This window comes from Odocoileus virginianus, chromosome 16 (assembly GCF_023699985.2).
Source record: "Odocoileus virginianus isolate 20LAN1187 ecotype Illinois chromosome 16, Ovbor_1.2, whole genome shotgun sequence".
Lineage (NCBI taxonomy): Eukaryota > Metazoa > Chordata > Mammalia > Artiodactyla > Cervidae > Odocoileus > Odocoileus virginianus.
The window spans coordinates 53,991,735-54,017,337 of NC_069689.1; the positions used below are offsets into that span (position 1 = coordinate 53,991,735).

A 25,603-nucleotide genomic window follows, 5' to 3' on the forward strand; every position below is an offset into this window, starting at 1 on the left:
TCCAGGGCCCGGCAGGTACTGATGCTCAGTTAATGATGGCTACTGTTGTCATTTTCATCTTGGTAGGTCCTATACAGTCTTATTGCCACATCAGAAGCTATCTGTTATTAGGCACTAGTATTCCATCAGGATGAGCCTCAGGTAGACACTCCTGGTTGGTGTATTTAATAGGTGTGAATGATGTTCAGGCAAAGAGACCATGGAGATCTTTCTGGTAGATCTTCAGTACCTTTGTAAGTTAGCCTCTTCTACTCACTCTGTACACACAGGACCACTGTGTTGTGCAACTCCACTTACCTTTGAGTTGAAGTGAGCTGTGTTCCCTTGGGTTGTATTGTGAACATCCTAACCAGCAGGGAAGTGGTGCCTTTTGGTCTCTGTCACTGATAACCTGTGCTATAGAGTGGAGGTCAGCAAACGTTCTAGGGGAGGTCAAATGATCATTGCTGTAGGCTTCGTGGACCTTTCGGCCTCTGTCACAATGACTCAGCTTTGCTGTTGTAGCACAAAAGCAGCCGTAGGCAAATGTGTGAACAATAGGGACAGTGGGGTGCCATTTACTGACTGCATTTCTAGAAAAGGCTTTCTGAACATTGGTACTATTGGCATTCGACCAGATAATTCTTAGTTGTGGTGGCTTGCCTCGTGCATTGTAGGATGTTTAGTAGGATCCCTGACCTCACTGCCCAAGGTGCTGGTGACACCCACCACTTTGACCCCTCAGTCATGAACAAAACTGTCTCTTGTTGTCTAGTCACTAGGTCGTGTCCGACTCTTGGCGACCCCATGGGCGGTGGCCCTCAGAGCTCCTCTCTCCATGGAATTCTCCAGGCAAGAACACTGGAATGAGTTGCCATTTCCTTCTCCAGGGGATCTTCCTGACCTAGGGATCACACCCGAGTCCCCTGTATCCTCGAGTCACCCGAGGAGCCCAAAACTGTCTCTAGGACTTGCCACATATCTCTGGGGGTGGAGGTGCGGGGGAGCAGAAATCACCTTGTAGTTGAGAACTACTGCTCTAGAAAAATGATAATTCATCTATGAGTTATAATTGTATCTCCATTTCTGTTGGTGGCCATGAACAAGTCCCTTCAAGTTATAGTTCCTTAATTTTGACACCTGGGAAATAAGACTAAAAAGTACGCGCTAGCTTTTATGACATTCCTGGAGATGAAGTCTGAGTTTAAAAATCTGTCTATCTATTTATCATCTATCTATCTACTCATTTATCATCTATCTGTCTTTCTATTAATTGCATATCTATTTATCTACCTACCTATATATCTATCATCTATATTTGTTGATATATCTATCATCTATCTACCTTCCTATTATGTGTATATCTATTTACCTGTCTCATGTGTATCTATCGACCTACCTACCTACCTATCATCTCTATCTGTAATTCTATGTATTTCACCTTTATCTATCTATATATTTATCTATCTACCTATCATCTATATGTCAATTTATGTATCTCACATCTATCTACCTACCTATCTATATCTGTCTATCTAGCTCACCTGTATCTATCTGTTCATCTGTCTAGCCATCTATCATTCCATCCTCCTCCCTCCCTTCTCTCCCACCTACATATCTACCTAGAGAGAAAGGGACTTTTTGCATTCTCTATCATAATAATCACCCACCTTGCTATTGGTAGTACCAGACATAGAGGGTCTACCTCTTAACCAGGTCTCTAAGTTAAGGCTGTGATTGATATTCTGGTGTGCTCAGGGTTCTGTTGATAAGCAGAATCATTTTTGAAGTCATCAGAAGCAGACTGGCTCTTTGCTGCAGCTTGCCGGTGCAGGCCTATGGAGAGCTTGCTGACTTATTCGAATAATACTGTGCTGCTGCAGTCATTCATCAATGCCACGTTCCCTCCCCTCTTGCGGGCTCTTTGATAACTGAATGTTTGATGCGGAGCGTCAGTCATCTCTTGTATCTGATGTGAAGGGACAAGTTGCAGGCTGGTGCCTGACTTTACATGGCATGGGGTTGTGGGGTGGGGAGCTTTCAGACCATCTCCCTGCCCCCACCCCTGGCTCTGCAGATGATGGTGGGTTGGGATGGAGTGGAATCTAAACAGATAAATAAATCCAGCTGGGAAGGAAGCATAAGACAAATGAGTGAGGCCCTGGAAATAATTCATTAAGAGCCTTCAAGCCAAAGAGAAGGTGAAAAGTTAGTGCGTGAGCATGCATTGTAGAGAAACAGAGAAACAGTGGAGTAAGGGCTTGATTCTGGGGGTGTTGCAAAAGTCAGGGGACTGGTGCCCCAGCAAACTTGTTTTCCCCAGGAGAAGACAGCAGCGTTTTCTCCTCGATATGTGGCCAAGCCTTCCCAGGTGACGCTAGTGGTAAAGAACCTGCCTGCCAATGCAGGAGACGTAAGAAATGCGGGTTTGACCCCTGTGTCAGAAAGATCTCCTGAAGGAGGAAATGGCAACCTACTCCAGTATTCTTGTGTGGAGAATCCCATGGACAGAAGAGCCTGGTGGGCTATGGTCCACAGGATGAAAAGAGTTGAACATGAGTGAAACGATACAACAGCAGCAGCATATGGGCAAGAAGCCAGGAATATTTATTTCTGGTCAGAGAAGTGACCCAGGCTTTTAACTTACAGCCTTTTTATTTGAAAAATCTTAGTTGCTAACTGGGGGGAGTCTGTTAGAAAGAATGATTAAAAGGAACTTCTTGGAGAGAGAGAGAGAGAGAGAGAATTACAATAAGGATGATAAGGTAGATGTGGCAAAATACTAAAACTTGGGGAATCTGGTTGGAAATATAGGAATCCTGTGTACTATTCCTGCAACTTTTCTGTAAGTTTGAAATAATTTCAAAATAAAACTTTTTTCAAAATGTAAAAAAAAAAAAAGGAACTTCTTGTATCTATAAAGGGTCTTGAGAGTGGATGGTTGGGTGCTATTCTTTGATTGAAAAGTGTCATCATAAGGAAGGAAAACTTGCAATGAATATCAACTGGGAGTTGGCCATGTTTTTTCCTTCATGAAAATAAACATTAGATTTAGACAGACCCTGGAGAAGAGAAGGATGTACAGAGTGAATTCAAGCTCTTCCTTCTTTTTTTTCCTCCTCTTGAACTTTTTGTTTCTTTTGGGTATTTTCTTGGGTATGATTCATGTGTGCAGCAGCAGGCTAAGTTCTTAGGGATGATATTATGATACAACAGCAAATGAGACACAGTTTTTATCTTCAAAGAAATCAATCTGGTCAACTTGGGAATTGTGTCTGCCAGAATTCAAATTAGTCCCTTCAAAAAGGGTGTTGAATGCAAATCTAATGCTGGCCAGAGTCAGTATTGGAAAGGTCCATTCTGAGGAGGAAGGACCTGATCTGGGTTATATGGGTTCCAGAATCCCTAAATTATGACACTTGTCTGGGTTCCTGTGAGTGCAGAGAAGTTGGTCTACCGCTAAATAAATATAAATGGTATTTATAAAATATGGAAGGAGCTGACAACTTGCCTGAATGCCTGGAGATTCAGAGGCCAAGATTCAATCTTTAAAGACCAGAAGTGATCTCTGGGGGAATTCTCTGGTGATCCAGTAGCTAAGACTCCAAGTTCCGAATGCAGTGGGCCAAGGTTTGATCCTTGGTTGATCAGGAAACTAGATCCCACATGCTGCAACTAAGAGCTGGTATAGCCAAAGAAATAAATGAATAAATAAATATTTTTTTAAAAAGTAATGGTCTCTTACAAGTCCTTCACTTTATATTACACTAAGAAAGGTATCATAGACAATATATAAATGACTGGGCATGGTTGTGTTATGATAAAACTGTATTTACACATAGAAGCAGTGGGTCATCAGTCATGTCCAAGTCTTTGTGACCCTGTGTACCATAGCCCGCCAGGCTCCTCTGTCCATGGGATTCTCCAGGCAAGAATGCTGGAGTTGGTTCCTGCACCCTTTTCCAGGGGATCTTCCTGTCTCAGGGAATTGAACCTGCGTCTCTCCTATCTCCGGCACTGGCAGGCAGGTTCTTTACCACTAGCACCACCTGGGAAATCCATAGATTGCTAACTTCGGCTCTAATGCTAAGTAGGTCACCTAGTTAGCCTGAAACTCATGGGTTACCGAACACTCTTCACACCAGACATACTGGCCTTACTTGCTGGTGGGGAGATGCTTCTCAGTGCCTGCCAGGTTGCATTTCCATTGGGGTATGGAAATGGGGGTATGCATTTTCACTGGGGTATGCCACCTCGGGGTATGGCTGAGGCTGGAGCAGAGGTGGTGGAAGCAAGGAGGATCTGACAGATGAAGCTGGAAAGGATAAGTGTTGGAATTTCTAATACCAGGCTAAAGAATTTGGGTCTGAAAATATTGTTATATCAACCTCATGGGAATCTATATTTCTTTTAATTTAAAGTTTGGAGGGAAATTGCAGAAGATGGATGACATATTGCATTTTTATTCCCTGAATCAGGAATATAAACATTTATTTTCACAATTTATTTGATTTAGGGAAGAATAATCCAGACTCTCAGGACACTCAGATTTTTCCTTAACTAACAAAATAAACTTGTAAACTATAGGGTAGAATCCGCAACCCCCCTCTTCCCCCCGCCACCATTTTATTAGGGAAACTTGATCTAGGAGAAGCACAGAGAGATGAAGAGATTAAACTGTTTGATTCTTGGTGTCCTTTCTCCATATGAATCTATAACCTTTGGAAAATAGAGAAGTGTTTGGAGGAGAGTCACCGTCACTGTAAAACTATTATGAAATGATGATCTAGAAGAAGAAATAAAGCATCTGGGATTACTCGGTCCAATGAAGAAAAGGCTGGTGGTGACTTGGTAAACTTGTAGATGTACAAAGAGATAAAGGGATACAGGTGTAGCGGGGGTTACAACCTCCTCTACAGAGCCTGGGAATTCCAGCATCACCTTGACTCCTCCAGGCTTCCTCTTAGGCTTTGTGCTTCAACCACCTGCTTTCTATGTAAAAGTTAAAAAAAATATATTTTACTGAAGTGTAGTTGATTTATCATGTGTTGTTAATTTCTCATGTACAGCAAAGTGATTCAGCTAGACATACATAAACATTCTTGTTCTGTATGTGACTGTGTACATTCAGCCACCTTCTTTCTGTAAGCAAATTTAAGCCATTTTTGTATTTTTTTTTTTTTTTCGGTTAGCGATTCGTTTCCCCAAGTCTTTGCCTAGTTAGCCCTCATTATCATTTAGGTCTAGTTAAAATGTGACTTCCTCAGCTTCTTGTACCCCCGCCTCACTCATAATCACTCTACCCCCTTTCATTCTTCTCATGACATTTATCACTTTTTGAAGTCACCTTGTTCATGCATTTGCTTTCTTAATTCCTGTCTTCCTTCTCTCACTAGGAGGCAAGTTCTATGGAATCATGGACTTTGGTCTGTTCCCTTATCTCTGGGTCTCAGTACCTAGGCTAGTACCCTTTCATAGTTGGTTCTCATTAAATGTTTGCAAAAAGAATTATTTAAATCGGTAGATAGATGAATAAATATTACAATTACAATTATGTTGAAGAAAGTGGTGATGAGATAAAAGCAATTTATATTGTTTACCCAGTTCATCTCATTTTGCATAAATTATTTATTTGTGATGAATGTTGATAAATACTGACATGAATGCTGAGAAAAATTATCTTCTTTCTTTTTATTTAAGAAATACAATCTTACATATTAAATTATCCTTGACTAGGCTAGCCCTATCATTTGGAGGCTAGAGAACTGTGCCCATGATTCTGAAGAATCACATCTGTAGCTTGTCTCGATATTTCTCAGGATGGCATACGTTTTGAGTAAACATATGCCTGTTGGTAACATATGTTTTGAATATTCCATTGCAGGATGATGACTTGGAAACAGATGTGAACAAGCTGAGCTCCAAACCTGGTCTTGACCGGCCTGAAGAAGAACTAATGCAATACAAGGCGATGTGTCTTGAGCTTTCCTGCAGCTTTGAGGTAGAATGTCAGCTGTGGTTCTGCTCCTTGGCCATGCCAATGGGTTCTTTGCACGCGCTGGGATGCTAGACAGGTTTCCACAAGGAAAGCATCACTCATCTTTAGCAATCTGCTTCTGGGGTCTTTCTGAAAAGAAGCGTAAGGCTAAACAAAAACGTGAGAAGATGGCAGAGCCACAATGCATGCAAGGGTTCTACAGTGTGACCCCGGCACCTAGGAAGGAAGTAGGACGGAGGCTCACGTTGCAGCCTGTTGCCTGGTGGGCAAGGTGTCTAGCCCCACACACTGATAAGCAAGTGAAAATCTTGGTGATTTAATTTTCCCCTTGTCAAAATGGAAAGGTTGTACTCCTTGGCTTTCTGAAGGTGACCAGCCTGATTCTAGGGTTTCTTTGTTAGTGGATAGAAATCAAGAACCTTATACCTAATGATGTCAGTTCAGTGACTAGTTACTGTTGCTACTGCTGCTCCCACCCAAATTTTAGACCTACTTTTGGACCTCCATTCTTTTCTTATGATTCTTAATAAAGCATGAATTTAGCCACTTCTAAGAGTATAAGCTAAGCCACTTATAGAAGAGAGTTAACATACTGTATTTTGCTCTAGAAAGCAGAAGGGGATCAGTGGGTAAAAGTTTCAGGGAAGGAAATTTTAATTACATGTAAAAGAGAATATCTTAAAAACAATCAAAATCACCCACAAATGCAAAGAAGCAGCTCAGGATGCAAGGAAGCTTCTGTAAGTGAGTTGTTTGCCTAGACTGTAAATGCTTGAGGTGTCTCGGGAGGCATTCATGTAGAACTGTGCTAGACCCACTGAATGCCCCTTCCAAATGCGAGTTGCTAGGATTCTACCATTTCTTTCACTCTTGAAGCTTAGACTTTCGTTGACTGACCTTGGAGAAAGCTTTCCAGTTGACAGGATTTATGCTTAGCTCTGTGCCCAGAGAGTAAGGACAGGGATCGGATTGCATTCTCTGTTGGAAGGAAACAATGACATATTCCTTTCCCCTTTTAACCTGAAGGAACTGGAGTCCAAGCCTGGAGATGATCTGAATTCTGATGAGACTGAGTATGCCAATCACCGTCACATTCCGACTGCTGCCTCCCCAAAGGGGCTTTGCTTGAATAAGGACCAAATCTCCGGGGGACAAGAAAAAGAAGTCCCAGTCCAAACCTCTCTTCTGAGCAGGGTGAAGATGGGGAGGTCCAACATACATCTAACTTCCAAACGAGGACCTGGAATGATTTCATACCAAAATGTACACTCTAATGGTCCTGGGATAGGTTCTTCTGGAAGTGATGTCTCAAGCACTCAGGCATCCTTCCAAGAGGATGCTTGGGACATGGATGCAATTTCCTGCCCAAGGATAAGTGCTTCCTTTTCCAATTCTGCTAAGACTAGAGAAACTGCCAAATTCATAGATCAGCTCCTGCAGACACATCTGAAGCCTGTGGTCTTCCATGACCCCTATCTTTATATGGCCAAAGCCGGGATAACCAGATCTGTGGCTGACTTCACCAGGATGGCATTTCCTGATTTCTGGGGACATTGTCCACCTCTCTCTGCCCAGCCTATGTTGCAACGTAAATGTGGAGTCCAAAGGTGATGGTGTTACTAACTTGGGAGCTATGTTTTTTTTTTTTTCTTCTTTAGTAAATATTTTTGTAGGTGGAATGGTTGGGGCAGATAATTCTGTTATCTTCAGGAAAGTGAACATTAGTCAGGAGCGTCTGAAAACCAAAAGTCAAGCTTCCTTGATGGTCCAGTGCTTAGGACTTCACCCTTCAGTGCAGGGGGTGCTGATTCGATCCCTTGTCTGGGAGCTAAGCTCCTGCATGCCAAAACACTAAAGCATAAAAACAGAAGCAATATTGTAACAAATTCAATAAAGACTTTAAAAATTGTCCACATCAAAAAAAAAAAAAATTAAAAAACCCCAAGACCCTTAAGAAAATTTTTGCCAAATATACAAGCTTGTCTCTCTACTAGGACATTTCAGAACCAAGTATAGAGTGAGGTGAGGTGAGGTGAAGTCACTCAGTCGTGTCTGACTCTTTGCGACCCCATGGACGATAGCCCACCAGGCTCCTCTGTTCATGGGATTCTCCAGGCAAGAGTACTAGAGTGGGTTGCCATTTCCTTCTCCAGGAGATCTTCCCAACCCAGGGATTGAACCCGGGTCTCCCGCGTTGTAGGCAGGTGCTTTACCATCTGAGCCACCAGGGAAGTCAAGTATAGAGTGGTAGACCTTAAAGTGAAACGTGAAAGTGTTGGTTATTTAGTTGTGTCCGACTCTTTGTGACCCCAAGGACTATAATCCACCAGGCTCCTCTCTCCACGGGGTTCTCCGGGCAATAATACGGGAGTTGGTTGCCGTGCCCTCCTCCAGGTAGTAGATGTGTGTCTGCAAAATGAGTTTCTTAGATGATTCAAATGCAACTGCTTAGCTCCTGTCTGTTGCAAATCCTACAAAAGGAAAAGATTATCTAGTTCCACCAAACACTGGGATCATTCCTTAAGGGAAGTTTCCCAGGAAAACAAACAGACAAACAAACTAGTGTGGATTATTTGGGATCACTTTTCTCATTCACTGCAAATTGGAGTCTGATCTCTTGAGGTGAGGAGTTAGTAGACCTCCATGCGACAGTCTCAACCTTACAGAACCTGACTTGGCTTGGGGAATAGTTTGGCTGCATCACTGAGGATTGTAAGGAAAAAATGCATCTTCCAGGGAAGAAATTTTGGGTGATGGATTATTCCCAGCATGCATGGAAGGGAGCTTTGCCTTGGGAATGGCCTAGTGAGATTAAAAAGAAAATCACTAAAGCCAAGGGGGGAAAAACCTATCTTCATGGGAAAAAAAATGAGCATAAAAAATTATGCATTAAGTCTATGCAGTAAAGTGTGCATAGCAGTAAGTTTTATTAACTTATATTCAAGTTCATCAGCAAATTGATGGTGGACGCCAAGAAAAAAGTGCTCCTACTTGGTCTTTTGGCTGACATCTCTGACCTCTGACATTTCTGACCTCATGCCTCTGACCTTATCTTAATGCTCTATTTCCTGAGAGACTCACCTCAGGGGCTGGCTCACCTACACACTCCCCTGGACAGGACATTTTCCCCTGAATTTGAGTCTCTTGTTGACCTATCCTTCCTCTTCTCCTACCCCTCCCTACCACAGAGACATGGAATGGAAATTTAGGGAGGGAATCTTTTTGTTTTTTTGTTTTTTAGGGAGGGAATCTGAAAGATCTTCAGGTATCCTTCCTCTCTCATATTTCAATCTCCCGGATATTGCTGTTTCTTGGGCTTCTCAGGTGGCACAGTAGTTAAGAATCCATCTGCCAATATAGGGGACACAGGAGACGTGGGTTTTATCCCTGGGTCGGGAAGATCCCCTGGAGGAGGAAATGGCAACCTACTTCAGTACTTTTGCCTGGAGACTTCTGTGGATGGAGGAGCCTGGCAGGCTGCAGTCCACGGGGCTGCAAAGTCAGATTTGACTAAGCACACTTTGCTGTTTCTTAGACAAAAGATGTTTCTTAGGCATAATCTTTTGGAGCATAAATGACACAAAAGTTTAAGTCTTACTGGCATCTCCCAGACCTTGCAGAGGCTAACAGTCAGCAACCCTGATGTCTCCTGTCTTAGTGCAAAGGACCCTCTTATTCCCACAGCCAGAAGCTCTCAGAGTCCTCCAGCCTGAATGCTCTTGACAAAACTCCTTCAAGTAGACAGTTCTCCTAAAACTACAATCTGGCATCACGGCTTCGTACATTTCTCCTGCTCAGTTCAGTTTTATTGTTTGATAATGAAGAAAAGGAAGGAGGCATCCTTTTTTTTTGTACTCATTCAGATCAGGTTGGGGTATTATTGCATTTTTTTTTTTTTCATAATTCACTGATGACTCCCAAAGTGCTTTCCACATGACACAGGATGAATGGGGTAAGGAGTGAGGGCCAACCCTTAAAATGTTTCCAATTTTCCTTTCCAGGATCAAGATACTTGAGGATGTCCGGAGACTCATCCAGCCAAGTGATATTATAAATAAGGTTGTCTTCAGTTTAGATGAGCCTTGGTAGGTGGTCCTGAACATCAGTGGAGTGAGGGTGAGGGGTGGTGGGCATATTGAGAAACCTTTTAACAGCATGTGAATAAGAATAATTTAAGTTAGTATTCCATTCCTTCTCCTAAAAACAACATGGTGAAAATTCGTGTTAAAGATCTGTAAGATAAAACTTATCTCTAAGAAATGTCAAACTGTGTCTAAGAATAGCAGTCACTCCTATAATAACAGGTTCTTTAATTCATTTCAGGCCTTTGCAAGATACTGCTTCTGACTGCTTGCAGTTCTTCTCCGCGTTTGAGTCAGGAAATCTTCGCAAAGCCATCCATGTGCGTCAGTAAGTAAGGAAGGCTACAGGGGTAGGTACTGGCAGCTCAAGCCAGCATTTTGTGACTATCTGTCCCGTCCTCTGTTTTCAGGGACCTCACATCGATAGTTTGAAATCTGTTATGGTGGGACCATTTACAATATACAGACCGGCCAGCATGTGAAATTTTTTATTTTCCTAAGAGTTGATTGTTAAATGTTTACCAGCACATCACCAGGGAACTCATTAGCGGATGTCAAGAAAGTGGAGACTTTGACTTCCCAGGTGGTCTGGTGATTAAGAATCCTCCTGCCAATGCAGGAACTGTGGGTTTGATCCCTGGTCTGGGAAGATCCCACGTGCAACTCAAAGATCATGTAATGATAGTGGCTATACAGAAACTTCCCCAACTGTCACAAATATCTTTATGGCTTTTTTTTTTTTTTAAATTCCAGAACTCTCTCAAAGACCACATACTTTGCACACACATTAATCTGGAACTATTCACTTTATCATCTTTTTATGGCCTTTCATAACACTGACACTGACATTTTAGAAAATTCAGAGTGGATTATTGTAGAACAACCCACAACCAGAATCTGTTTCCTGCTTCATGATTAGATTCTAGAGAAACATTTATTTTGGCAACAATTTTACATTGGTGATGATTTTACATTGCCTTTTCCTGATGTCATAAAATGGCAAGGACACAATGTTATTTTGTTTTACTGTTGGTGATACTGACTTTGATTACTTGCTGAACAAGACTGGGTGCTTGAAAGAAAAAAAAAATCTGATTCAAGTCCTCCCCCTATAGTGACTTAATCTTAGAATAAAGTTCAGTTTTATGAAAAAGAGTGTGTCAAGAGGCTGGGATAAGACTTTTTTGAAAACAAAGTATCCTGATGATAATGTTAAGTCAAAACTGCATTACCAATTTTGTTGCTAAAGCTCAAAAAATAATTTTCTGGAGACATGGTGCCAGAGTGGAGACACATAAGGACTTTCTGGTGTGCAGAAACTGTTCTATATATTGATCCAGTGAACCGTCAGACAGGTGTGTCCAGATGAATTTATTTAAACTCATTGAGTTGTACATTTAAGATTTGTATACTTTTGTGCATGTAAACTAAATCAATTAAAAAGTGGGGGGGGGGGGGGACAAACAGATAAATCCTTCCTTGCTAGTGTAATTCATGTTTGTTGCCCTGATGGGGATTTACATATGCTATTTTACTTAATCTTTACAAACAGTACTGCAAGTTTAGTCACTATTTCTAATTTTCGTATGAGGGAATGATTCTCAAAAGTCATGTCTAGCATCAGATAGTAATGGCATATCCAACCAGATGTGACCACAATTTTCTCTGGAATATAGCACACTTACATTTTTCGACCTGGATAGACACTTCATTGTTATTGTCGTCATTCAGTTGCTAAGTCATGTCTGGGTCTTTGTGACCCCATGGACTGCAGCACGCTAGGCTCCTCAGTCCTCCACTATCTCCCAGAATTTGCTCAAATTCATGTCTGTAGGGTTGGTGATGCTATCTAACCATCCCATCCTCTGCCACCCTCTTCTCCTTTTGCCTTCAGTCTTTCCCAGCATCAGGGTCTTTTCCAATGGGTCAACTCTTCGCATCAGGTGGTCAAAGTATTAGAGCTTCAGCTTCAGCATCAGTCCTTCCAATGAACATTCATGGTTGACTTCCTTTAGGATTGACTTGTTTGATTCCTTGCAGTCCAAGGGACTCTCAAGAGTCTTCTCCATCACCACAATTCAAAAGCATCAATTCTTTGGCACTCAGCCTTCTTTATGGTCCAAGTCTCATATCTGTATATGACTACTTGAAGCTTCCTTACTGTTTAATGAAAAGATGTGCTCTAATTGTATAACTGACTCTTTTAATACCAGGATACTGCTTCCCTCTTCTTAAATTTCTAGAGCCTGTGTCCAAAATTGTGAGACAAGGATGATAACTATAGCTTACCAGCCAACTGAGATCCTGAGTCTTAGATCTGTCATCCAGAACCTGAGCTGTGTGGACTTCTCATTGTTGGAAGTTCTCTTGAAGGCTTTTAACCCACTGGTTTTGCTTCTGCCTTTGCAGGTTTGAGTATGACTTACTGGTCAATGCTGATGTGAATAGCACGCAGCACCAGCAGTGGTTCTACTTCAAGGTGAGCGGTATGAGGGCTGCTATCCCCTACCGCTTCAACATCATCAACTGTGAGAAGCCCAACAGCCAGTTCAATTACGGTATGTGCACTCAGGGAAGAGAGACTTTCACAATAACACCAAAAATGATGTCACTTTGAGTGTTGGAATTATTATCAGAAGCTCAGCTTGGGTTGCATAGGGTTTGAAGTTGGGATGGTACATTTTTGTTAACATATATGGCAAGTCAGGTGCCAACCTAGAGCAAATTCCTACTGTGGGAGGGGAGTGGGAAACTCTCCCTCTGCCCTGCAATGTAACTAAAGGAAGTCCCCTGCATATGAGCCTTCAAGTTGCAAGCTTTCCAAGATGCGAACATTCATTTGCACATCCAATCACTTAAGTTAGTTCATGTGTGTGGTGTATACCATCACCCCCATGCATCCTCTATAAATAGTTGTTCTTTTGTGTACTGTCCAGTAATGTATAGAGTACAGTAGTACAGTATCTTTATCTCAAGCCCATGATGTGTGGAAGCAAGCGTAAAACAGTGGTGATGTAGCTGGTACATTACAACCCAGAAATCACTGGACCTTTTTTTTCAAGAGAGTAGATAGAGCTGAATCTAGCAAGGAATCAGAACCTATGCCATCGATATCAGGCATGAGTGACATTGCAGCTTGCCCTCCATCTCCTATTGCTGATGACCCTTCCATTATACCATCTCCCACCTCCTCTCCCTCTTCCATCAGTAACTCTTCTTGCCTGTTCACTCGATGCCAGTCCCTGCATGCCAGTTGTACTGTACTCCTGTATTTTTCAAGGTACTGTTCTATGAGATTAAAATCTAAAAAAAAAAAAAAAAAAAGGTTTGTGTTTGCTATGTGTAATTTCTGTGCAAAGTATCATAAACCTATTACAGTACCGTACTATATAACTGATGATGGTAGTTGGGCACCGAGGCTAACTTATTGGACTTATGAACAAATTAGACTTAGGAATGCTCTCTTGGAACGGAATTCATTTATATGTAGGGGACTTACTGTACACCTCACATAACTTTTCATAACTACCTGCCTCCTTGTCTCATCTTGAACTTTTTGAAGTCAGTGAGCCCTCTCACTTATTCCTTCTCTCCATCTCGTGAACCCCCCAGGAGCACACGAATTGCTCTGTTTGTGACAGACAGGCAAAGAGCACAATTCAACAGGACAATGCTCATTTACACTCTCAGAAAACAGTGGAGAACGTTTAAATTCTCCCTAACACCTGTGGTAGTTTTAGAGGAGACATTCAAGGGACAAAGAGTGATTAGGAGCCCATATGTATCTTGAATGTTTCTGGAAACTGGAAGTTCTGCATGTTACTGTTGGCTCATGTATTAATGCACTGAGCAGCTTTGAGTAAAGAAAAAATATTCCCACATCTCCAGGCTCGAGCATAGGACATTGTGTCTGTTTTGCAATGATGAAATAGACTTTTGCTGGTATAGAAAGAGAAAAGGGAATCCTTGACTCTTGAATCCACTTGCTGTAGCTGTTCTAACAAATTGTCTCATATTTTGTGGTTTTAAAGAAGACAGATGTATTCTTTTACAGTTCCAAAGTCCACAAGTCCCAAATCAGTTTCCCTGGGCTTAAGTCAAGGTGTTGGAAGTCTTCCTCTGGACAGTCTAGCAGATTATTTATTTTTGTTTTCCAGCTTTTAGAGCTGTATTCCTCACATTCCTTGGCTCATGGCCCCTTCCTCCATCTTCAGCATCAGAGCACCTTCAAACCTCTCTGCTTCAGTCACATTGCTTCTCCTCTAAACTCAAACCTCTCCCAGCCTCTCTCTTTGAAAGACATGTGTGATTGAATTTAGAGACAATCAGGATCTCCTCCTCGCAAGATACTTAATTTAATCATATCCACAAAGTCTCTTTTGTCATAGAAGGTTAACACACAGCTTCCAAGGATTAAGACCTAGGTATCTTTTTTATTTTTCAGATATTCCTAATTTTATTTTATTTATTTATTTATTTTTGGCCACACAGTGTGGCATGAGAGATCTTAGCTCCCGAAAGTGTTGGTCACTCAGTCATGTCCGACTCTTTGCAAACCCATATGGTTAGCCTGTCAGGCTCCTCTGTCCATGGAATTCTCCAGGCAAGAATACTGGAGTAGGTTGCCATTTCCTTTTCCAGGGGATCTTTCTGACTCAGGGATAGAACCCTGGTCTCATGCATTGCAAGCATATTCTTTATTGTCTGAGACAGCAGGGAAGCCCAGGATCAAGCTTGTACCCCCTGCACTGGAAGTTCAGAGTCTTAACTACTGAACTGCCAGGGAAGGCCCAAGATCTGCGTACGTTCGAGGGCTGTTATTCAGCCTACCACAACTCTCCTTTCCGTTTCCCCCCCTCATGGATTAACTCTGCCTTTTTTTTTTGTGTAGGGATGCAGCTGACTCTGTATTCCGTGAAGGACGCTCTTCTTGGCAGGCCCACCTGGGTACGGACAGGCTACGACATCTGTTATTACAAGTAAGTTAGACTGTTAGCTTTCCTTGCTCTTTCATTCTCTCTCAACTTCCTACTTCTCCATTTAAAAAAAAAAGTCTTTAAAAAATATTTATTTGCTATTTATTTATTTCTCTGTGACAGGTCTTAGTTGTGGCATACAGGATCTAGTTCCCTGACCAGGGATTGAACCTGGGCTCCCTATGTTGGGAGCACTGGACCGCCGGGGAAGTCCTTCCTGCTTCTCCATTTTAATCTTATAAACCTGATCAATCTGTGCTTTTCTGGTTTACTCATCACCCTCTAAACGACAAATGCTGTGTCTTTCAGAAGCATAAGCAAGTTAAATGACACCCACAGTAGACCATGAGAAATATCTTTTGGTTTTGTGAAAAATCATCTGTTCTTATTTAAACACATCAAAACCTTTAAATCTTATTGTTGGATACAGACTCAACCTATGACTAGTGCCTCAGCCTTCAGTTTCTTTCCTATTGCCATTTGTCTCAGTGAACAAAAATGTCTCAGACATTCTGGCTTATTCTTATCCATCCTGTGCTTCAGTTTTCCAAAGTAGGTAAGCGTGAATATGTGACAAGTACACTTAAGTAACTGTTCCTCCACAGCCAGATAGCATTTTAGAAAAAAGTAAAAGTATTTTCAGAAGTCATCTTCAACTCTTGATCAGTAGCCAGATTCATCAATTTATCCTCTAAAGTTGTAATGAAATTTGAATTATCCATGTATTTTGATAAAACAAATGCATTCCAGGCCCATGAATTGCTTATTTGTACAGTTTCCTTTGATAGAAAATAAAATAGAAATTCATAAGACAAAAAAAAAAAGAGAGATGGGAATTGTGGACAGGTAGAAGGGATGTAATTAATATTAGCTCATTGCTAGTTTCTTGTAAAAATTGATAGGCTACTACCTATTTCCTGGGATAAAGTAAGTTGTATCTCTTTCTGAGATGACAAGGGGCCCTAAAGAATATTATCAGGCATTGGAGAGTTTAGGATTGTTGCAAATATCAAAAAGAAAGAGTGTGAAAATTCTTTATGCCTCTTGGCTTTTGAGACTGTGAGGACAGGAGCATTGACAGAGAGGAAGGTCTAGAGCCTTATTGTTCTGCCAGGCATAAGGGCAAACATCACCACAAAGCAAGGACAGTCTACAAAGCACAGAGCTGGGCTAACAGTTTATATTAATAAATAATAAATAATAAAAAAAAAGTCGACAGCCTTCGGTCTTGCAGGTATTAGAATATGGACCTGGGTAGGCTAGTATTTTCCTTATATTCTTCAGAACAATAGCAAAATCATACACTTGTTCATTTTCCATAGCAGTTACCCACCTAGCTACAGACTCTTAGGATATTTTTATGGTCTACGGAGACTGAGACTAAAATCACCTTACAGTGATAGGAGCAATAGCTGCAGTGGAAAATAATGAAAGATAAATTTGGATGTAGGTGTATCAAGAATAACTTTTTGGACTTCCCTGGTGGTCCAGTGGTTAAGAGTCCACCTGCCAATGCAAAGAACATGGGTTCAATCCCTTGTCCAAGAAGCTCCCACGTGCTACAGGGCAGCTGAGCCATAACTACCATAACTACCGAAGCCTATGTTCCCTAGAGCCTGTACTCTCCCACAGGAAATGCCACCGCAATGAGAAGCCTGCACGTTGCAACTAGAGAGTAGCCCTTGCTTGCCACAACTAGAGAAAATCCAGGCAGCAATGAAGACCCAGCACAGGGGGCTTAAAAATAAAAGGCCAATAAAATACATAAATATATGAAAAGTTTTAGAGAAGAATAATTTTAAGTGTCCTTAAATAGTAATCCTAAATAAGCATGAAAGACCCAGCTTGCAGCAGGCTTGGATCTGTAGCTTAGTAGGAGACTGGACAAACATTAACTTTGAGCATCCTTTGGGGAGTAGGGGTGGAGAGGGAATAACTCCCCCTAGAGGCTGCTTCCTTGGGATGGGGGATAAAGCATCAGCTTAAGGGGATTGCCCAGAAGAGAAGGAAGAAATCAGACATCCCAAAGCAGAGCGTTGGCCTAAAGGATGCCTGTGTTAATGTTAATAGCTTTTAGATTCATTAACAAGACAATTGTTATGTGATTAAAGAGCAACAGAGGGGTAACATGAAAACCATGCGTGTGTAATATAATTCATTTTTCATCTTCCAACCATGAATCCAAGCAGATGAATGGATAAGATTGCTACACAGTCATGTAGCTTGTTTTACAATGATTGGCCACATTGTGTTAACATATTTTCAATAACGTGATCTAACAACAGGATAGATATGTGTATCTCTATATAACCACAAATCAGGGTAATTTTCTGTATGGTAAAATGCCTTAGATTAGAAAATGTATTTGTTTCCCTCTTTTACTTATCACAATCTTTTTAAAAAAATATGTTGTATTTTATTGCAATTAATTGCATCTTCTTTCTATTAGAGTGAAGCATTGACTTAATTTTTTTTTTACTGGAGTGTAATTGCTTTCCAATGTTGTGTTAGTTTCTACTGTACCATGAAATGAATCAGCTATACGTATATATATATATATATCTCCTCCCTCTGGAGACTCCCACCCCCCTTCCACCTTCCCCACCCCACCCCTGCAGGCCATCACAGAGCGCTGAGCTGAGCTCCCTGTGTTATGCAGCAGCTTCCCACTGGCTGGCTGTTTTACACGTGGAAGTGCGTATATGTCAGACTTAATCTCGCCATTTGTCTCACCCTCCCCTTGCCCTCCTCTGTCCCTCTGTCTGTTCTCTAATTCCTGCCCCACAAACAGGCTCATCTGTACTATCTTTCTACATTCCATGGAAAAGTGAAAGTGAAGTTGCTTAGTCGTGTCCAACTCTTTGTGACCCCATGGACTGTAACCTATCAGGCTTCTCCATCCATGGGATTTTCCAGGCAAGAATGCTGGAGTGGGTTGCCATTTCCTTCTCCAGCGGATCTTCCTGACCCAAGGATCGAACCCGGGTCTCCTGCATTGCAGGCAGATGCTTTACCATCTGAGCCACCATATGCATTAATATATGATGTTAATTTTTCACTCTGCTCTAGCAGATTATTTTTTCCCCCATCCCTGCTTTTATTCTGTCTAATATATTTATTTGGGAGAACTTTGCCTCCTTATTTTTTTGTCTCCGATGTGTCATCAGGAGCTCAGAAGTCCTTTGACTGTGTACATTCTTAGATTTAGTACCGCGTTCTAAAAGATCCGCTGGGTGCTTATTGTGGAAAGAACCATGAGCCATGGCACCTGAGTATATCTATGGGATGGTGAAAGGAAAAAAGAGAGCACTCAGAAAGAATGGGATATTCATTTCCATTAAAAAGGGATAGCAATAAAGATCAATTAAGGAAATGGGCTGACTGCTTTTTAGGTCTGAGCATTATCACTTAAAAAGTGATCTCCAAAGTATTTTGATAACATATATTAATCCATGGATTTTTTAAAAAAATTTATTTATTTATTTATGGCTGTGCCGAGTCTTGGCTGCTGAGCACGGGCTTTCTCTAGCTGAGGTGGCCGGGAGCTGCTCTCCTGTTACGGTGCACAGGCTTCTCATTGCAGTGGCTTCTCTCTCTCTTTTATTTTTTTGCTTTGGATTTATTTTTGTTGTTGTTGTTGTTGTTTTCATTTATTTTTATTAGTTGGAGGCTAATTACTTTACAATACTGTAGTGGTTTTTGCCATATATTGACATGAATCAGCCATGGATTTACATGTGTTCCCCATCCTGATCCCCCCTCCTGCCTCCCTCCCCATCCCATCCCTCTGGGTCTTCCCAGTGCACCAACCCACATTTGAATCAGTTCTAATGAGATGGATGAAACTGGAGCCCATTATACAGAGTGAAGTAAGCCAGAAAGATAAAGACCAATACAGTATACTAACGCATATATATGGAATTTAAAAAGATGGTAACGATAACCCTATATGCAAAACAGAAAAAGAGACAGAGATGTACAGAACAGACTTTGGGACTCTGGGAGAAGGTGAGGGTGGGATGTTCTGAGAGAATAGCATTGAAACAAGTATACTATCAAGGGTGAAACAGATCAGCAGCCCAGGTTGGATGCATGAGACAAGTGCTCAGGGCTGGTGCACTGGGAAGACCCAGAGGGATGGGGTGGGGAGGGAGGCTGGAAACCAGATCTGAAAGAGACACGTGCACCCCAATGTTCATCGCAGCACTGTTTATAATAGCCAGGACATGGAAGCAACCTAGATGCCCATCAGCAGACGAATGGATGAGGAAGCTATGGTGCATATACACTATGGAATATGACTCAGCCATTAAAAAGTGGCCTCTCCTCTTGTTGCAGAGCACGGGCTCTAGGCATGCAGGCTCCGTAGCTGTGGCACGGGGGCTTAGTTGCTCAATGGCATGTGGGCTCCTCCCAGATTAGGGGTTGAACCTGTGTCCCCTGCATTGGCAGGTGGGTTCTTAACCACCGGACCAGCAGAGAAGCCCCAATCCATGGACTTCTATAATTTGTTCAAAAGTTTAAAAATTCAATTATGTAAGTCTTGCTGTCCTAATATATTATGTACCCTTAGAAAACGTGCAAAAAGTTTAGAATTTTAAATCATGGGGAAAAGATGAGAAAAATAATTGAAAATTTAAATCTTTAAATTTTAAATGTAAAATTATTATATTTTTATACTATTGATAACTTGGGGCATCCTGTACCCTTAAAGTTGACCATGAAAAATATAGTTGTAAAGTGTCTGGTGGATAATTTTGAAAAATTGTGGCTAACTCCTCAGATCTAATTAGTGAATTTTTGCACAAATAAGAATTCTTGAGAAAGAGCTAATATTAAGGGTAGGAGGTAGATCATGTCAGTTTTTCTATTCTCTTTGTCATTCATGCTTAAAATGTAATATTATTATCAATCTCTGAATTCCAAGCCGAATTTAGAAAAAATGAATTGTCTGTATTGTAGGGTTTAATTTAGATAATATAATCTGTAAATCCACTTGAGAATTCTTCTGCAAATTTAAATACCTTGCCAGAAGCTAGCATCAAAAGAAGGAGAGAGATAGTGAACTATTCCCATCCCTCCCTGAGGAAGCCTCCTGTGTAGCAAATCCATACTTACCTATCTGATATATGAAAACTATTGATATACAATGTAATATATTTTTCATATTCTAGCCCTGGAAAACAACAGACAAGAGTGGATAAGACCATTAACACTATTGTTGCAGGAAGGAGCACCCCTTCCAGGACCCGAGAGTGGGTTCTTGTCTAACACGGGGAAATGAGCTGTCCAAGGAGACACTGAGAAAGCTGGAGAGTTTATTGCTAAGGTGGGGCCCACGTGGAGACCAGGGCAAGGGAACCCGGGAGGACTGCTCTGACGCGTGGTTCGCCATTGCAGGTTTTACGGGGATGGGATTAGTTTCCGGGTTGTCTCTGGCCAATCATTCTGACTTGGGTTCCTTCCTGGTGGTATGTGCATTGCTTGACCAATATGAAGTCCAGCAAGAAGGATTCTGGGAGGTTGACTGGACGTGCGGTGTCTCCTTTTGACTTTTCCTCAATTCTTCTGGTTGATGATGGCTTGTTAGTTCCATTATTCCTTACCAGGACCTCCTGTCATAAAATAACTCATGCCAGTGGTTGCTGGGGTGCCTAGTCAGGGTGGGTGGCTTCAGTCAGTGTTTTTCCTAACTCTGAAATCTAGCTTGTTTCACAGTTATTCATCACAGTAGGTTGATTTGCACAGCATGCGGGCAGCAGCTTCAATCCTTACATTAACCCTTAGGCAACTTTATTTTTTTCTTCTAAGACCATGATACATTTAAAGAGGAATTCTCACATCTTCTCCCCATGTTCAGTTGATTTGATCTTCTTGCCCCTTCCCTGGAGTACCTCCATCCCACCCCCTCGCCCACCCACCTTAGAGACCGCTAAGCCGGAAACCCAAAAGGGATCCTCGGAGGGAAGAAAGAAATGGGCAGGCCTGTTTTTCCACGCCTCTCATAAAAGTAAGCCAGGGCAATTTTAGTTTCTGCTTTCCTTACTTCCCGGAGGTCTGCTTCTCCCTCGAACGTACACAGCCGCACATCTTTTTGAATACTCTCTCGGCTCTGGTCTAAAGTAATTTTTTTTCTTTTTGCTGAAGGGCAGGGGGAGAGGCACTGCCCACTCAGAGTGGCCATGTAATACACCATGGCTGATCTCTTCTGACATTTATCTCTGCTCGTGAGAGGGGACGGAACAGCTCACTCATGAAGATGAATGTCATACAAGAGCTCTGCCATCGCACATCCTTGCCGGGGATCTCAGGAGACAGATTTGGTGCTCTCCAGAATATTAGAAATGCCGCAGACACAGGGCAGCCTGGTGACTTGGCAGCTCTGCCTCGTTAGATCCTGTTAACTGAAATGATACACCCATGTTAAACAGAGCCATCGTCATTATGAGATTATCTAATTCCTTCTCTGTCTTGGCATTTGCTTCTTTCATGCACACACACAGGAAAAAAAAAAAGGCTTCCCCAAAATAAAATAAAAAATATGACTTCCCGGCCTGTTTTAAAGTACAAATGGAAATAGATGGAGTTCATAACTATGCATTTGTGTACTTTGCTCCTTGCTTCATTGAAGGCTTTATGATTATAGAAGTGCAGATCCTTCCAAAGATAAATGGTTCAGGGAATGGAAAAGCAGAGGGGAGCCTTTTAACTGTGGAATGACTGATCTCTCCATATTATCCTTGACCTAAGATGACATATCCAAGGGGCTTCCCAGATGATAGCTCAGTTGGTAAAGAAACCTCCTGCAATGCAGGAGACCTCAGTTTGATTCCTGGGTCGGGAAGCTCCCCTGGAGAAGGGATAGGCTACCCACTCCAGTATTCTGGCTTGGAGAATTCCATGGACTGTGTAGTCCATGGGATTGCAAAGAGTTGGTCATGACTGACTGACTTTCACTTTCCCTTTCGCAGATGACACTAGTGGTAAAGAACTCGCCTGCCAGTGTGGGAGACATAAGAGATGCAGGTTTGATCCCTGGGTCGGGAAGATCCCCTGGAAGAGAGCATGGCAACTCACTCCAATATTCTTGCCTGAAGAATCCCTTAGACAGAGGAGCCTGGCAGGCTACAGTCCATAGGGTTGCACAGAGTTGGACAGGACTGAAGCAACTTAGCATGCACAGTGTATCTGCTACTGCTGCTGCTAAGTCGCGTCAGTCATGTCTGACTCTGTGCAACCCCATAGACGGCAGCCCACCAGGCTACCCCGTCCCTGGTCTGTCTAATTTGAGAGCACACTTGAGTTTCCCCAGGCTTCTTTTCTCACTAGAAGAACAGATCAAGGAGAGAAAGTTCTTGGAATCTAAGTTCTACCACTCGTTAATGATGTGATCTTGGGGCAAATTATCCCAGCCTCTCTCAACTTGAGATTCCTCATCAGTAAAAGGGGATATAAATGGCATCCACTTGATAGATCTGTGCTGAAGATGAAACGAAATAAGATAAAGCCCATGGAACTCTCAAAACAGTGTCTGGTGCATACTAGATGTTCCATCAGTGTTAGCAATGATTAATAATTAATAGAAGCATCTTAGTGGCATCAAATACTGATGACATAAAGAATGATAGTGAATGAATAAGTTTCACTAGCTCTCCTCTGAATTGTTTTACATTCAGTTATTTTAGAGGTAGCCCCAATTTATGAAAACGAAAACGTCAAATTCTTGCTGTATTAAACAAAAACACTTCTTGTCTTTTTTCCCATTCTTATGAGACAGCTGATAGAATGAAAAGAAAAAACCTTGGTTTTGGAGTTAGCCCAAACCTGGGGTTGAATCCTGTTCACTGTGTTTGTTGTATGCCTGCATGCATGCTCAGTCCCTTCAGTCGTGTCCGACTCTTTGTTACCCTATGGACTGTGTAGCCCACCAGGCTCCTCTGTCCATGGGATTCGCCAGGCAAGAATACTGAAGTGGGTTGTCATGCCCTCTTCCAGGGAATCTTTTGACCCAGGGATCGAACCTACATCTCCTTCATCAGGCTGTTTCTTTGCCACTGAACCACCGGGTTAGCTCTAATTATACAGTAGGAAACCTAAAAAGAAACAAGACTCCTGTGAGATGAGACCACCCCCACTCACCCTGGGGGCATCTTATTAATCTTGAAGAAAGATGCAGGCTCTGGTTCTACTCCATGTAGGTGAAAAACTTAGGGATGACAAGGCACTGGTTTGGGTTTAGTCGTGTCCAACTCTTGCAGCCCCATGGACTGTAGCCCGCCAGGCTCCTTTGTCCATGGGATTCTCCAGGCAAGAATACTGGAGTACTTTGCCATTTCTTTCTCCAGGGGATCTTCCCAGTCCAGGAATCAAACCCGGGTTTCCTGCCTTGCAGACAGATGATTTACTGACTGAGCTACGAGGGAAGCCCAAGGCACTAGTTGTGTGTTTTTACCTGCCTTTGAAAGAGAGCAGGACCCTGTGGTCCTTTTCCCTCATGTTCTCAGCCTGCATTTTGTCTGTAGAAAAACTTTAGGCAAAGAACAAATATAGTTAGAGAAGTGAGATCATGTAGAAACTAAGGAAAATGACCAAGGAGACCGAATAATAACAATGAGATAGCCCTTAAGCGCAGTCAGCGACACTTAGCTCCTTCTCAAGGGCTGTAGATAACATTCTGGGCCACATCCTGTGAGCTGTCACATAGATACTGAAACTCCCACCGGGTGAGATAGTTAGCTACATGAGGAGCAGGCTGTGGCCATGACGTAAGCTGCCACAGTTCCAAGAACTGGACTCAAAGGCATGGAAGCAAACTGATCCTGGGACTGAGGATTAACCGTACCTAAAACAATCAGGATGATGCTGGTCAGACCACTGATGACCAATTTCAAGATGACTGTCAGCTGTGTTGTGTGTGTGTTGTATCTGCATGAAGCCCCCTCCCTCTGTCTATGAAAGCCCTCCTCTCTTGATTGTCAGGAGTGAGGGGGCATTGGCCTTTGGACTGGAGTCCACCCTCCCCCCAGTTGCTAGCTTCTAAACATCTAAATAAAGCAAACTTTTTTTTCTACCAACCTGGCCTCTTTAATGGCTTATGAATGGTGAGTAGCTGGACCCCTCTTTTGGTAACACCTTTACCTTCGTGAGTATGTATGTGTGGGGTGTGTGTGCTTTCACACTCATGCATGTAAAACTCTCTTCCACATTTTGATTGGTTGTCAAAATGTTGACCATTTGACCAAAATGATGATTGGCTCATTTCACTTCGAAGAGACGTATAATTGCTAGTGTAAACTGAATGAGTGTTTGCCGTAGAGCCTTTATGAGTGAAGGCAGAATGAATAAAAGGTAGAGCATATGTGGTTTGCATGCTTTCTGAGCTACCATCTGCTTCTTTACATACTTGCTAATAATCAGAACCTTAGCTCTGGAGAAACTGTAGAACTTTAGGGTAATCTGGAGAGAGTAGACCCAATTAGGTATCAAGGACCAGAGAGCACCATGGATGAAGATGCCTTTTTGAAATTTCTAATCCTGTAGTCACAAAGGCTATGGCTCCTATTAATAGGAAGCTGAGAACCTGGGCGGGATCATCATTTGACACTTACATCATTGGGAATTTCTTTCTTTCACTAGAATGATCAGGGACCGAGAATGCCATGTTGGCAGAAGCTGAGACAAGAGAAATGTAGGTTATAGTCCATGGAACTGTGAATTCCTCTTTCTCCCATTCTTAGTTTTATGAATCCAGTAAGTCTCCTATATATGAACCTTCAAATTTTTAACTCTCAAAGATGTGAACGTGCATCACTGAATTGCTTTTTCAAGGGGAAGATAGAATTGAATCCAGCCAGGAACCAGAAGCTGTGCCATCCGTGTGAGTGATGGCATATTAGGTGTGAGTGAAATTGCAGCTTGCCCCTGTCTCCTGTTGCTGACGTCCCTTCAGCTCTACCATCTCCCACCTCTTCTCCCTTCTCCATCAGGAACTCTTCTTGCCTGTTCACTTGATGCCAGCCCCTGCATGCCAGCTATTGTACTATACTACTGTACTGTACTTTTATAAGTCCTGTCTTATAAGATGAAAAATGTTTTCTTTATTTTTTGTATTTTTTATGTATTATTTGTGTGAAAAGAATTATAGACCTTTTACAGTATAGCCCTACGTAACTGATTGTGTTAGCTGGATACCTAGATCAGATTTGTTGGAGTTAAGAACAAATTGGACTTAGGAACACACTCTCGGAACAGAACTGGTCTGTATGTAGAGGACTTCTTGTGTTGAAAAACTACCAAACCACTAGAAACAAGAGAGTAGATTTTCTATTTCTTCCTTTCTTGATTGCTTGATTCTTTTGGCTTTGGTGGGAGGTGTCATGAAAGTGGTAAAAAAGGCAAAAGAGAATAGTCTGTATTTTTTATACTTGCAAGAACACACAGAATAATTATCTGCTATTTCTTCCCTCTCCCCACCCTTCCCCCCAGTGAAACCCCAAAGCACAATGGACAAGAAAGCCAACGTTGTTAATGTTCAAAGGTGGAATTACATCTATCTGTGTCTGGGTGTA

The 25,603-nt window shown here is 42.0% G+C and overlaps 1 protein-coding gene across 1 annotated transcript in view; it reads left to right on the plus strand.

Moving 5' to 3' along the window:
- AGBL1 (AGBL carboxypeptidase 1) overlaps positions 1-25,603 on the plus strand; it is a 595,368-nt gene that overhangs the window by 102,914 nt on the left and 466,851 nt on the right. The window contains exons 9-14 of the mRNA XM_070477529.1: positions 5,864-5,980; positions 7,004-7,584; positions 9,979-10,062; positions 10,301-10,387; positions 12,469-12,617; positions 14,951-15,038. Of these exons, the coding sequence (XP_070333630.1) occupies positions 5,864-5,980; positions 7,004-7,584; positions 9,979-10,062; positions 10,301-10,387; positions 12,469-12,617; positions 14,951-15,038 (1,106 nt within the window). The remainder of the gene's footprint in view (positions 1-5,863; positions 5,981-7,003; positions 7,585-9,978; positions 10,063-10,300; positions 10,388-12,468; positions 12,618-14,950; positions 15,039-25,603) is intronic.